This window comes from Carcharodon carcharias, chromosome 3 (genome assembly GCF_017639515.1).
Source record: "Carcharodon carcharias isolate sCarCar2 chromosome 3, sCarCar2.pri, whole genome shotgun sequence".
NCBI lineage: Eukaryota > Metazoa > Chordata > Chondrichthyes > Lamniformes > Lamnidae > Carcharodon > Carcharodon carcharias.
The window spans coordinates 191,616,892-191,629,485 of NC_054469.1; the positions used below are offsets into that span (position 1 = coordinate 191,616,892).

Below are 12,594 nucleotides of genomic sequence, written 5' to 3' on the forward strand. Positions count from 1 at the left end.
ATTTGGTCATGAGCGGCATATATGCTTCCACTTTCTCGATAAAATTTAAATCTTCTAGTGGTATTCTTGATAATGCATCTGCTTTCATCCCCACATCCACTGGGACTCTCTATCCCAACCCTGGCCAGGCTTGACTCTCACCCCTACGAGGCCTGACCCGACGACTTCCCCCTGCGAGGACCAACCTGAACCCAGTCTCCTGCAAGGGCCAGCCCGAGCCCCCCTCTTGCAGCCAGGCCCAATCCCCCAAAAATCCTCACTTCCCTATTACACTTACCTTCTTCCTGGCCTGTCAAGGACACTTAAACTCAGCTGGACCTTTAAACTTACCTGATTTACGGCAGCTAGTGCCATAAAAGAGGAGTGGCTTCCTTCCCTTCAGACGAGCTGCCCTTCGATGCTAGGCCCCGGGGCCGAGCTACACTCTGTGGATTTGCCAGGCCTGAGTCGGAAGATTGGCCAATATGGATGGAAAATAAGTTAAGGTACAATACTAGGAGCAGAGTGGCAGCCCAACACTGATTGCCACTCAAGGAAGTTCAGGCCCATTATTATTTAAAATTAAATATGTGACATTGCATCATATTTAACATCAGTAGTTACATCAGTATCAGGTGTTCCTAAAAACCCTTTACTGCGATGATCTGTGGAAAACACCTGGTGAGACTAGCTATACCATTTTACATGCGCGCTTAGGTGAGCACCAGATATAAAGATATTTAAATTCTTACTGCTGTTCAAGATGAATCCGTTGATGTGGTTCATTTTACGTGACTCCACCTCTAGCTCAGTGTCACACGAGGGGGCATGTCACTGATTTTTTTCTTCCCCGTTCACAGTTTTTAAAGTTGAAGCGATCCCTCTGAGGCATCACTTTGCCTCAGGAAGATCTGTGGGCACTTCTGCGCGTGCGCGAAAGAGCGCATGGACCTGCTCAGGGAATCCCCCTCGCCTGCACAGCACTTCAGGGCGGACGTCATGCTGGGTGGGCCTTAATTGGCCTGTCCACGTAAAATGGCGGCGCGCCCCCAACTGGAGGCGCCGATTAGGAACCCGCCTGCCAGCACAACCCCCCTGACGGGCAGAAAATTCTGCCCCATGTTCTGGTTCTGCAGAGGGAATTAAATTTACAATTTTTGACAAGTTTGGCCATAGGTAAACTTTTGCAACATACGTAAAACATATCCAAAAGCACAACATCAGTTTCCACAATTGCACTGACAACATCCAGGCTCTACCACCACCTCTCTAGACCCCTCTACTGTTTCTAGATCATCTGGCTGCTTGTCCAATTACCAGTACCAGTACCAGTTGTGCAGAAATTTCATCCAGCCAAATATTGGAAGGAGTGAAGCCATTGTTTGTTCTTCCACACCAGGAAATGCATTCCCTAGCCACCGACTCCATCTCTCTCCCTGGCAACTGGCTGAGGCAGACAACCTTGGTGTTGTATTTGACTCTAACAAACTTTCAACAATAGTGTTATCACTAAGGCCACTTATTTCCATCTCCGTTACATCATCTGACTCCACCTCTAGCTCATCTCATCTGCTTCTGAAACCTTCATCCATGCCTTTTGTTACCTCTAGGCTTGACCATTCCAACACATTGTTGGCCAGCCTCTCTTCTTCCACCTTCCTTAAAATTGAGGTCATCCAGGACTCTCTTGCCTGTGTCCTAACTTGCACCATGCCCTATTAACACATCACCCAGTTCTCACTGACTTACATTGGCTCCCAGTTAAGCAATGCTTCAATTTTAAAATTCTCATCCTAGTTTTCAAATCCTTCCATGGCTTCACCCCTGCCCCAATCTCTGTAACCTCCTCCAGCTTTACAACCCACTTAGATATTTGTGTTCCGCTAATTCTGGCCTCTTTCTGGATCCCTGATATTAGTCACTCCACCATTGGTAGCCATACCTTCAACTGCCAAGACCCTCAGCTCTGGAATGCCCTCACTTTACCTACCCTCCTCTCTTGACATCTTTAAGATACTCATTAAACCTACCTCTTTAAACAAACTATTGGTCATCTGCCCTAATATCTCCTTATTTGCATAGTGTCACATTTTCTTTAATAACATTGCTGTGAAACACCTTGGGGCATTTTACAATGTTAAAAATGCTTCATAAGTACAAGCTGTGGTTGTATGACGACAACTTCAGTAACTTGCACTGGTGCAAAGGCAGTACCCAGTAATTCCTTTAGGGTGATTAAACAGGAGTCTATAATTGCTTAGTCATCAAAATAATGCAAGCTTTGCCATGTTAAAATGATTTTTTGTGTGGGTTTAATTTTAAAAATGATTTATTTCAATTTTCCACCTTTGTCACTCCCCCACCTTTTTTAAATGATCGTACTGTCCTGATAGCAAACAGTATTGAGTTGGGTTTCCTTAGAGTACTTTGACGTCTTTGAGGACTGAAAAGGTTTTTGAATCCCTGATTGATTTTCTGTTAGCAATTGCTATTTCCAGCCTATTGACCCACAGTAAAAAGTACTGAAATATATGCAGATATATGCTACTTCGTTACAAGGTTGGACAGACTGGGCTTGTTCCTGCTGGAGTTTAGAGGAGTGAGGGGTGACTTGATTGAAGTATATAAGACCCTGAATGGTCTCGACAAGGTGGATGTGGAAAGGATGTTTTCTTTCGTGGGTGAGTCCAGGACTAGGAGGCATTGTTTTAAAATTAGGGATCACCCTATTAGGACAGAGATGAGGAGAATTTTTTCTGAGAGTTGTGTGACTCTGGAACACTGCCTCAGAAGGTGATGAAGGTGCGGTCACTGAATATTTTTAAGGCAGAGGTAGATAGATTCATGTTAGGCAAGGGAATCAAAGGTTGTTAGGGGTGGATGGGAATGTGGAATTCGAAACACAAACAGATCAGCCATGATCTTATTGATTGGTGGAGCAGGCTCAAAAGGCTGAATGGCCTACTTCTCCTATTTCGTACTTATGTATGTTCATATGTAAGCACTGCACGTTCACATTTATTCTCCATAAGCTTCAGTGATATACTTTGCAATCTGCTGGTGTACAGTAAGATCCTTCCTGAAACAGCAATTGAATGGAGTCTGAAACCTTGCTGCAAATAGTTGGAGCTATTGGAAGTAAAATTTGAAGAGATAACAGCTTTGACACAAATAAGTTACTTTGCGGCTTTTTGGTGGAGGTGTTGGAAGTTGCTGAACACTAAAGTAGCAGGTTGACAATATATTTCTTCCTTATGATTGAGCCCAGTCTTGAGATTGCCAAATGAAAGGAAAAGTCCCTCTCAAGCCATTTCATAGCTAAGACTTGGTGTGATTCAAGGACCAGATTCTAGAGTTAGATAAAAGTTTGCTGGTATTCTGACCCCAAGAATAACTGTGACTGCAAGATATTGACCCAGATCTTCCGGTGTCTGGATGGTGGTACTCCAGAGGTACCCCGGAATATGCTCTGGGGGATGCATCGGAAGTCCCCATGCACTGACTACACGGGAATTGCCCAGGAAGTTTCAGCTTCAGCTTCCATTGGGCAATTATCCTGTGTCTGGAACCCTCTGAAACTCTGACTTGAAGTTGGATGGTTCCGACCCACTTAGCACAATAGTTACCCAGGAAAAGTTAGAAGGATTAAATCCAGTTCTAATTCTTGGGTAACAATACTACTGACTCCCTGACTTGTGCCTGAACCCCTCACTGACCAACTGACTAGTCCTGACACCTGACCACCTCCGACTACCATCTCGACCCCCCCATCTTCCCCGACTACCTGACACCTCCCCCAACTACCCTCCTGACCCCCTGACAACCCCCCCCACACCTGTCCATGGCCTGACCCTCCGACTACTCCATTAATCCCTCACTACCCCCAGCTAGCCCCCAATACTCCCACGACTATGCCCCCCTGACTACCCATGATCCCTCAACTGCACCCCCAATCCTCTGACTACCTTCACCCTCACCTCCCCCGATTACCCCCACCCTCACAACTCACCCTACTCCTTCACGCACTTAACTGCCATCCTACCCCCTTACGCACCTGCCACCCTACTCTCTCACTCACCCACCTGCCATCCTACCCCATTACCTGCTATCCTACTCCATCATCCACTGACCTTGCACCCTACCTCCTCACCTACCTACCTGCCACCATAACCGCTCACCCACGTTCCACCCTACCCACATGCCACCCAACTCCTCACTCACTCAAATGCCATCCTACCTCCTCACCTACTTACCTTCTCTCATTAGTTAGTAAAATTGATTTGGGATCTTTAAACTTACTGGTACATAGCACTAGTGCCTTAGAAAGGGGGCGTGGCTTAGTCATAGAGCCATAGAGGTCTACAGCACAGAAAAAGGCCTTTCGGCTTGCCTTCCCCCAACGCTCCTCCACTATGAGGGAAGGAATCCATGTACAGGTAAGGTTCACATACCTCAGGAGACCTATTTCAGAGCAAGAAATGTGGAGCTCCGGTGCAAGGTAAGTAAATAGGAGCAGAGTGGCAATCTGACTGTGATTGCCACTCCTTGAAAGATTTGGTCTATTGTACACCATGAAATCGACATACACAGGTTTCAAAACCAAGCCAACCAAAGGTTAAATTTGATTAACTTGTATGGGCTATGTGTATACAGCTGTTTAGCAGTTGCCAAGGATTACCAATTTTTGAGAATTTGTGCAAAACGATATGGAATGTGTCAGCCTTTAGAAATTTAGAAGTGTGGAAAAGTTCCATTGAACACTGGAGGGGTACTTAGTTTAAAAAAAGCACACTTAAGTTTTCACACTCAGCTACTGTGAGCAGTCACAATACCATCTCTTGATACATGGAGGCACAAGCAAGCTTCTTTAGCTCCTTGGATTTTTAAAATTCACTCTCAGGAAGTGAGCCTGACTGGCAAAGCCAGCAATTATTGCCCATCTCTAATAGCCCTTGAGCTGGTGGTGGTGATGAGCCATCTTCTTGAACTGCTCCAGTCCATGTGATGCACCCATAATGCTGTTAGGGAGGGTGTTCCAGGATCAGAAAGTGGTGAGTATAACAGGGAGCTAGTTGAGATCTGTGAGGGTTTGGATGATGGTAAACAGAAAATGCAGCTTACAACCAACCCAGTTACTTGGTTATAGAGTTTTGGATGAGTTGAAGCTTTTGCAGGATGAGTATTGGAGAAATTGAACCTGGAGGTCACAACTTGTTTATGTTGTGAATAATGCATTCTCACAATCCAGCAACAGGTCCTTCATACATGTGCCAGTGTTGTAATCAGAATGAGTTACCTAGTTTAATTCCACCCTTCCACCCAGTCCCAGTACCCAGTAACATGTCTCTTTTTCAAACAACTCATTAATCTTTTTTTTAAAAAAAATATGGGTTTTAGTTAAATGGTTTGTGACATTCCACATTATAACTATCCTCTGGTGTGAAGATATCTGAGTGAACAACATTCATAAATTGCTCTTTCATATTTCTATTCACGTTATAACAGATAGACTGTAACCGTTCCAGTCCGGAATGCTTACATACAAGTCCTTTCTGGATTTCAGAATTTTCTGGATTGTAGAATTACTTTAGAATGCCTAACCATAACGGTGCGAACTGGAAAACACTGCAGATATTAATATTTGCCTGAAGCATAAAACAGTGCTAAAACAGTTTAAACAGTAATAAAACTTGTTTTAATTACCCAAATGTTGTAGCTGCCATGTTTCTGCTCCCAAAGTACTGGACTAAAATAATGCTGTGAGTTCTTGGGACTGCTCAAAATATTTCCAGACAACTGGTGTTTCTGAACAGTATATTTCCAGACTGGATAGGTTACAGTGTATTCGTAAACTTGTATAACAGAGGTGCTATATTTAAGAATTTATTTTGCCTTAAAAATTAAATGTCTATGCCAATGCAAATACAAAAACAGTTCCAGATACCAAATTTCTGGAACTGTCCTAGCCAACACTGATGCTATAAGCACATAACTTGTTATCTGTAATTTTTTTTCCATAAAATGCTTGGTTGGTTTTAAGAATTTTTGAGAGGTTAAATGCAGACCAAAACTCATCGAGAAGTGCCTGTATCCTATCCCATAATAAGTCCTGCTTGCCCATCATGCAGTGATCCCCATTGGCTCCCAGTTCACCTGTGGCTCATGTTCTTATTCTTCTGTTTAAACCCCACCATGGCCCTTCTCCTCCCTATTTCCATATCCCCCTCCAATCTTGGAAATACCCCATCCTAACTCTCCATTTTCCTAATGCCTTCTAATAGTTCTGAGTTCTTTCTTTGTTAAAAACCAGATATAGAAAGAACTTAGATATACATAATGCCATTATTGAATTGGGAGAAAGACAAAAGAGTGCCGCTATGAATTAAGGGAGAGAAGTGTTGATACAATTATGAGCATGGAGGAAAAAACTTCCATCATTTCATGTCTCAAACATTGCAAAGTACTTAGCATACAGTGAATCACCATTATTTTGTTTGCATACAGCACATCTCTACAAACTACAGTGAGAATAATAACCTGTTAAGCTTTTTAAAATGATTAATGAGGAGTTCCAATATATTGAGACTATTTTCTGCTTCTCTTTGATTAGCCCCATCTTTAATGTTGACCTGAGCCAGGGCCCTGTCTTGATGTTATATACAAAGGATGGAGTCTCTGATAATATTGCACACCTTTAGCACTGCTCTGGAATTTTGACCTATAATGTGGGTTCCAGGGTGGGAATGGGTTTAGAAGCCCACCATTCTGACTCAGAGGTGAATTCTACCAATTGAACTATGCTGGCATATGAGACAGAGAAGAATGGCAGTATAAATTGGGACCAAGGGGGATGCAATAAGTGCCTCTGTAAATGTAATAACTATATGAGTAATTTTAAAACAAATTAATGATCAGATTTAGAAACAGCTAATACCTGTAAATATTATCAAAAAATCATTCAGAAGAAATGAAGGAAAGTCCCTACTTTTTTTCCCACGCTCCTTTTTGCAGCATAAGTAATTCAAGTGTAGGGGCTACCCCAGCTGAAATAAATTATGATGAATTCAGGTTCCCCTTCCCATTGAGTGGGATACTTTGAATTGCCTAGCTTAGCCTAAATAGACAAGTGGTTATGGTACTGGGTTTGTAACCCCAAGATCAAGAGTTCAAATCTCACAATGGCAAACTATGAAACAATGTAACTTCATCTGAAACAGATGGAAACAGGTTTACTCAAAAGAGTATCAAGAGTTCAAATCTCACAATGGCAAACTATGAAACAATGTAACTTCATCTGAAACAGATGGAAACAGGTTTGTACTCGAAAGAGTTACTTTGAATTGCCTGCTCTATTGATACTGTCAACTTTTTAGAGATTCGTCAGCTTTTGCAACTTTTCCAGGTTGTGGCATTGTGACATCACTATATGGGTTTTGTCAGTCTGGTGCATTTCATGAAAGTAATTTGGCAATGTTTTATTGTATCAATTGCCAGGTTATGCAGTTCATTACACACTTAAACTTGAAGTTTTGAGATAAAAGTCTTTTGATTGAATTTTGTGAAACAAAACACATTTAGTGGTGATGCGTTTAGTTTGTGAACACCATCCATGAAAGAGTAGAAAGCAATAATTATGAAGAACTCATAAAGAGTCTGTTTTAATTTGGTTCATGAGCACTGTGGACATAAATGTTAGGACTGCTCACTTTGGTCCTAACCTTTACAAATTATTCAATAAAGGGTAAATGTACTTTCAGATTTTTAAAGAGGTGCTAAATTAGTTATAATTTACTTGACCTAATTGTTACTCTGTATGGAAAATACTCTAATCCCATTTCCCATTATTTCCACTTCAGGAAAGCTCAAGAACAAAATAAAAAGGTGGTAGTTGCTGGATGTGTTCCTCAAGCCCAACCACGGATGGACTATATTAAAGGGTTGAGCATTATTGGGGTAAGAATATTTTCTAATATTTCCTAATATTTCAAGAAGTTTACATTAGTTCAAAGATTTTTGTGTGCACTTGATTTTGTTCTGGTGTGTGCCTTGTCTGAAGTATCTCAAGTGTTGTGAAAACCTAGAAGATTGGCAAATTGAGTTTGAAAGGAGAATTCAGAACAGATGATGAAAGGTCACTGACCTGAAATGTTAAATGTTTCTTACCACGGATGCTGCCTGACCTACTGAGTTTTTCCAGCACTTTTTGTACTTTTTTCAGTAATTAGCACAGCCGTTTACATAAGTAGTACATGAAAAATAGGCAATTTTTAATTGCTTTAAACAGGCATTTAAAATTACTGCCTCCAGCACAAGTTTCCCAGAGCCTTGGGAAACTTGTCAGTGAAACAAGATTGAGTGGTACGTTGTGGAGGTATTTAAAGCTCAGGTTGTCCGATATCAATAAAGCCTCAGTGCTTACACTGCTTTGTCAGTTCCCTCTGGCAAACGTTTTGCCGAGAATTCTTGTGAACTTAGGCTTTCAAACAGGCAACACTAAGATGGGTGCACCATGGATGTTTTCAAGAGAACATTGTATGAAGATGACAATCATCGCCCATGCCAAGAATGTCAGGCTGTGTTGCGATTTGCAGGTGCACAGAAGAAAGGTGGTGAACAGTAGAGGGATCGAGGTCGCACAAGGCACTACCAGGTGAGAGGGCCTGCAGGCAGAGGCGCAACTTCCTTGAGCTAACTGAAGGGCCTGCTTCAAGAGGAACTGCTTCCTTGTGGTCACACATTGCCCCACTACTGTCACAGTCAATACTGCCCCCAATTTATTTGTCTCTGGCTCCTTCCAGTGCAACTGCTAAGACACCTTAAGAGTCATTCAAGTCAGTTGCACATAAATGTATAAGACAGATAGTGGTTACGTTGCTTTTCAGCGTGTTGACTTGTCAACTTCCCCTATGACAACAGTCGCCAGAATGAGTAGGTACTCGCCGTTGCTCCTCTGTTTGACTTCCCACTGGTACAACGTCCTGTCGCTTGCACACAAGTATCAATTCAAAAGCCAGAAGATAAACCAGGAGTTTTTATCAACCACAAAGTATTTTGTTCCATCAATGCATAGCTGGTTTACAGCCATGAGATGAGGTCTTAGATTGTAGCTTTTGCAGATTTGTGACAGGTGGCCTTTTCTTGCAGTGTAATGCTGTTGACTCTGTCTTTTGAGTACAACTGACATAAGGACAAACAAGTCTTACTACCGGTAGTTCGTTTTAACTCAACTTTATTATTTCACACAGATTTACTTAAAAGCGCTTCACCAAAATAACTCTAAAAGCTTACACAGTTTGGAATGTAATGATACTACCCGTTCAAGGAGAGGTGATCAGTCTCTGGCTTGGCGGTAGATCTTGTCGCTGAGTCCCTGACTCAGAGTCCATTTTGTGAGGGTTGTTCCTGCCGGTCTTTGCTGCTGATGTCTCCGAAGTTCCTTCTTTTATATAGCTGCACCCAGCATTGAAAACATTCTTAATCATCACGTACTCATGTGAGTCTTGGACATCCGTTTACTTAGTGACAAGTGTAAAACAGGTTGCATCTGTTACATTGTTCCTTCTGATTAAGTTAGTTTCTCATTTGTGTTGATTCATCCAGTTGCCGGGGGTGGGGGTGTACCTTATGTTCCCTGCAATCGACCGTCCTTTCCCCTTTTGCTGATAGAAGTAGTGCGCAGGAATGGAATGTGCACTACTTCTATGTTGACATCCTTTACCATCGTGCTACATGAATGTTGCAACTTGCTTAACCTTTCCGGCTATAGACCCCCAATTTTGATCCATTGGAAGGGTACTGCAAATAGATCACTTATATAAAGCATCTCTGAATAGGCATTGTCATCACCCTCCAAACAGCAGTTAATTTAGCTGTTTTGATCCGAGTGGGAAATTCACTTGCTAAGCATGTCAATGATTACCAGGATGTATTTATATCCCCCCTTGCATGGTGGCAGTGGGCCTATGTAGTGTATTTCCAAATTTGTCCAGGGTCCATTTACTGGTCTAGTGTGTCTAAGTTCTCCCTTGTTAGCATAATGGTCAGGGCTATTTTGGACATACACCAAACAATTGTCCACATAGTGTTTTACGTCCCTGTCTACATTGGGCCACCAGCACAAGCTTTTAATTCGCTCAGTGGTTGTTTGCATTCCTTGGTGCCCCTGAATATCATGGCATTGGTATATTACCTGGTTGCGGTCTTGGTTTGGTACCACATACCTTCCATCCTTAAGGACGAGTCCATCCTTGATTTGTATCTTAGCTTTTCACTTGTTATATGATACGGGATGTACTCCATTTCGGTTTTGTTCTAAGTCATTATCCATACCGTGGGCCTGTATAAGGTCCTCAGCTTTAGTCTGATTGACAATGACTGTGTTTGCTTGCTCACCTATTGGGGGTTGCCATGGTTCCCCTCCTCTGGTACCTTGTTTTGCCAATTCATCTGCTTGTCTGTTCCCAGCAGGGGAAGACTTATGGTGCGCTTTCACTTTGATTATACCGTATTCCTGCCCCTGGGCTGTTTGGACAATGTATTTTAAGAGGGGCGCAGATGGCAAAGGTTTACCATCTGCTGATACAAAGCCTCTTGCTTCCCACAGGGGCAGGAAATCATTTAAGCTGTTGCATACATACATGCTGTCCGAATATATATCTATTGGTGGGGGATATTTGTCGGAGTGGCCCATCACATATGCTCCCGCTGCTAATTTGGCGTTCTGTGGCTTATTTGAGCTAGCAGTTTTAAAGCTATCTCTGCTAGCGGTGTACCTTGGTAGTCCTCTGCATAGATGCCTGCCATATTCTGTTTTCCTAACTCTGTCTTCTACCATGGAGGATCCATCAACAAAGATTTTCAAGGTCTGACTAGTAATATCGCCCCCAAGCTCAGGTCTCCCCCCCCTTTTTGTTTTGGCACAAATGGTCCTTTGGGATCATTTGCTGTCAATACCTGACACTCGTGCAGCTCACCACTATAACTGAGATTGCCAGCGAGAAAGGTGGGTGTTTTGATCCGTTTGACTGCAATGTTTCGACCCTGCAACATCAGAGTCCATCGGACTATACGATTTTGGCTAACAATATCATCCTTGATTCTTCCGTCTAGCAGCAGCTGGATGGGTGTATGCTCCTTGAGGACTGGTAAGGGGTTCAGGCCAATTATGTAAAGACTGCCAGAAGGTGTCGTTCACAGACAGAAAACCCTTGTTCTACAGAGGTTAGGAGCTGGGATGCATACGCAACTGGTCTGAGTCTCCTGTGGTGCTCCTGCAAGAGGACCACTGAAATGGTAGAGTCCATTGCAGTAACCTCCAGAGCAAAAGGGAGTGCTGGGTCTGATACCTGCAAGGCTGGAGCCTTGGCCAGGGCTTGTTTTAGTACTAGAATAGCCTGAGGGTGTTGTTCCATCCACAGTCACGAGGCATCTTTCTTTCGAAGGTCTAACAGTGGGGCGGCTTTGGTGGCAAAACCATCAATATGGTTCTGGCAATATCCTACTAATCCTAAAAAGGATCTGAGGGATTTCATGTCCCTGGGGAGGGGTAGTTGTAATATTGCCTTGATACGTTTAGCTTCAATCTCTCGCTTCCCATAGGTTATCATCGTTCCCAAATACATAACTTGGGATTTCATAATCTGGGCCTTTTTTTGGTTAACTTTGAGTCCCAAAGAGGTGAGGAGGGCTAACAATTCACTGAGTAGCTGGAGATGTTCTCCTTTAGTGTCTGTTTGGAGGAGGAGATCACCAACGCGTTGAGTTAAACATTCGGGCCAAGAAAAGCTAGTAACCCCTGCGCTAATTTCTGATGGAAGATTGAGGTGGAGTTATGAAACCCTTGAGGTAGACATGTGTATTGTTGACCTTGAAATGTAAAAGCAAATTTGTATCGACACTCCCTTTGCAAAGGAATGGACCAAAATCCATTACTAATAACCAGAACGTTAAAATGTCAGGCTTGTGGAGCTTGTTTCATCATAGTCTCTGTAGGCGCGGTCAGTGGGGTAGCCTTATTTAACTCCTGGTAGTCGATCGTTAAGAGCGGCCTGGCCAGATTGGTGAGTTGTTTGTTGACCCCACAGGGCGCAACACTCCCTGTTATAACAGACTTGTTATTACCTTTGAAATTTCACACTTTGCTTGCTTGGGGAACCCGTGTTGTTTCTGTGGTTTTGGATCAGGGTCGTCTATGACCACCTCACCTGTCATTCGACTGCAATCATGTTTATGGGTTGCAAAGCCGGATATATGCTTGCCAATATTTTCTTGTACCTCAGGATCATCAGACATGTCCGTAGGTTTAACCCAAAGTTCCCCGACTGTGCTAATTCTCTCAGGGTACGCCCCAGTGGGGACTTCCACTGGCACCTTCGCTACTTCACCCATTTGCCAAATGCAGCAATTTATTGGATCAAATGACAAATTAGGTCAGAACCGAGAATGTGCTCTGCTTCAGGGTGTAAATTAATTAATACTGCCGTGTGATAATAAGACCAATCCCCCAACCTAAATTCTATAGGGTTAGTCTCGAATCCCTTCTGTGAGTGTCCAGTGAAACCACTCAAGATGATTGTTGTTTTAGTGTGCCACGAGAACTGTATTCCTTTGGATATG

At 43.0% G+C, this 12,594-nt stretch overlaps 1 protein-coding gene across 5 annotated transcripts in view; it reads left to right on the plus strand.

The window, feature by feature from the left end:
• cdkal1 (CDK5 regulatory subunit associated protein 1-like 1) overlaps positions 1-12,594 on the plus strand; it is a 923,378-nt gene that overhangs the window by 203,428 nt on the left and 707,356 nt on the right. For all 5 annotated transcript variants that reach the window (XM_041184180.1, XM_041184181.1, XM_041184178.1 and 2 more), the window contains one exon: positions 7,836-7,932. In XM_041184180.1, coding sequence (XP_041040114.1) covers positions 7,836-7,932 — 97 coding nt within the window. The remainder of the gene's footprint in view (positions 1-7,835; positions 7,933-12,594) is intronic.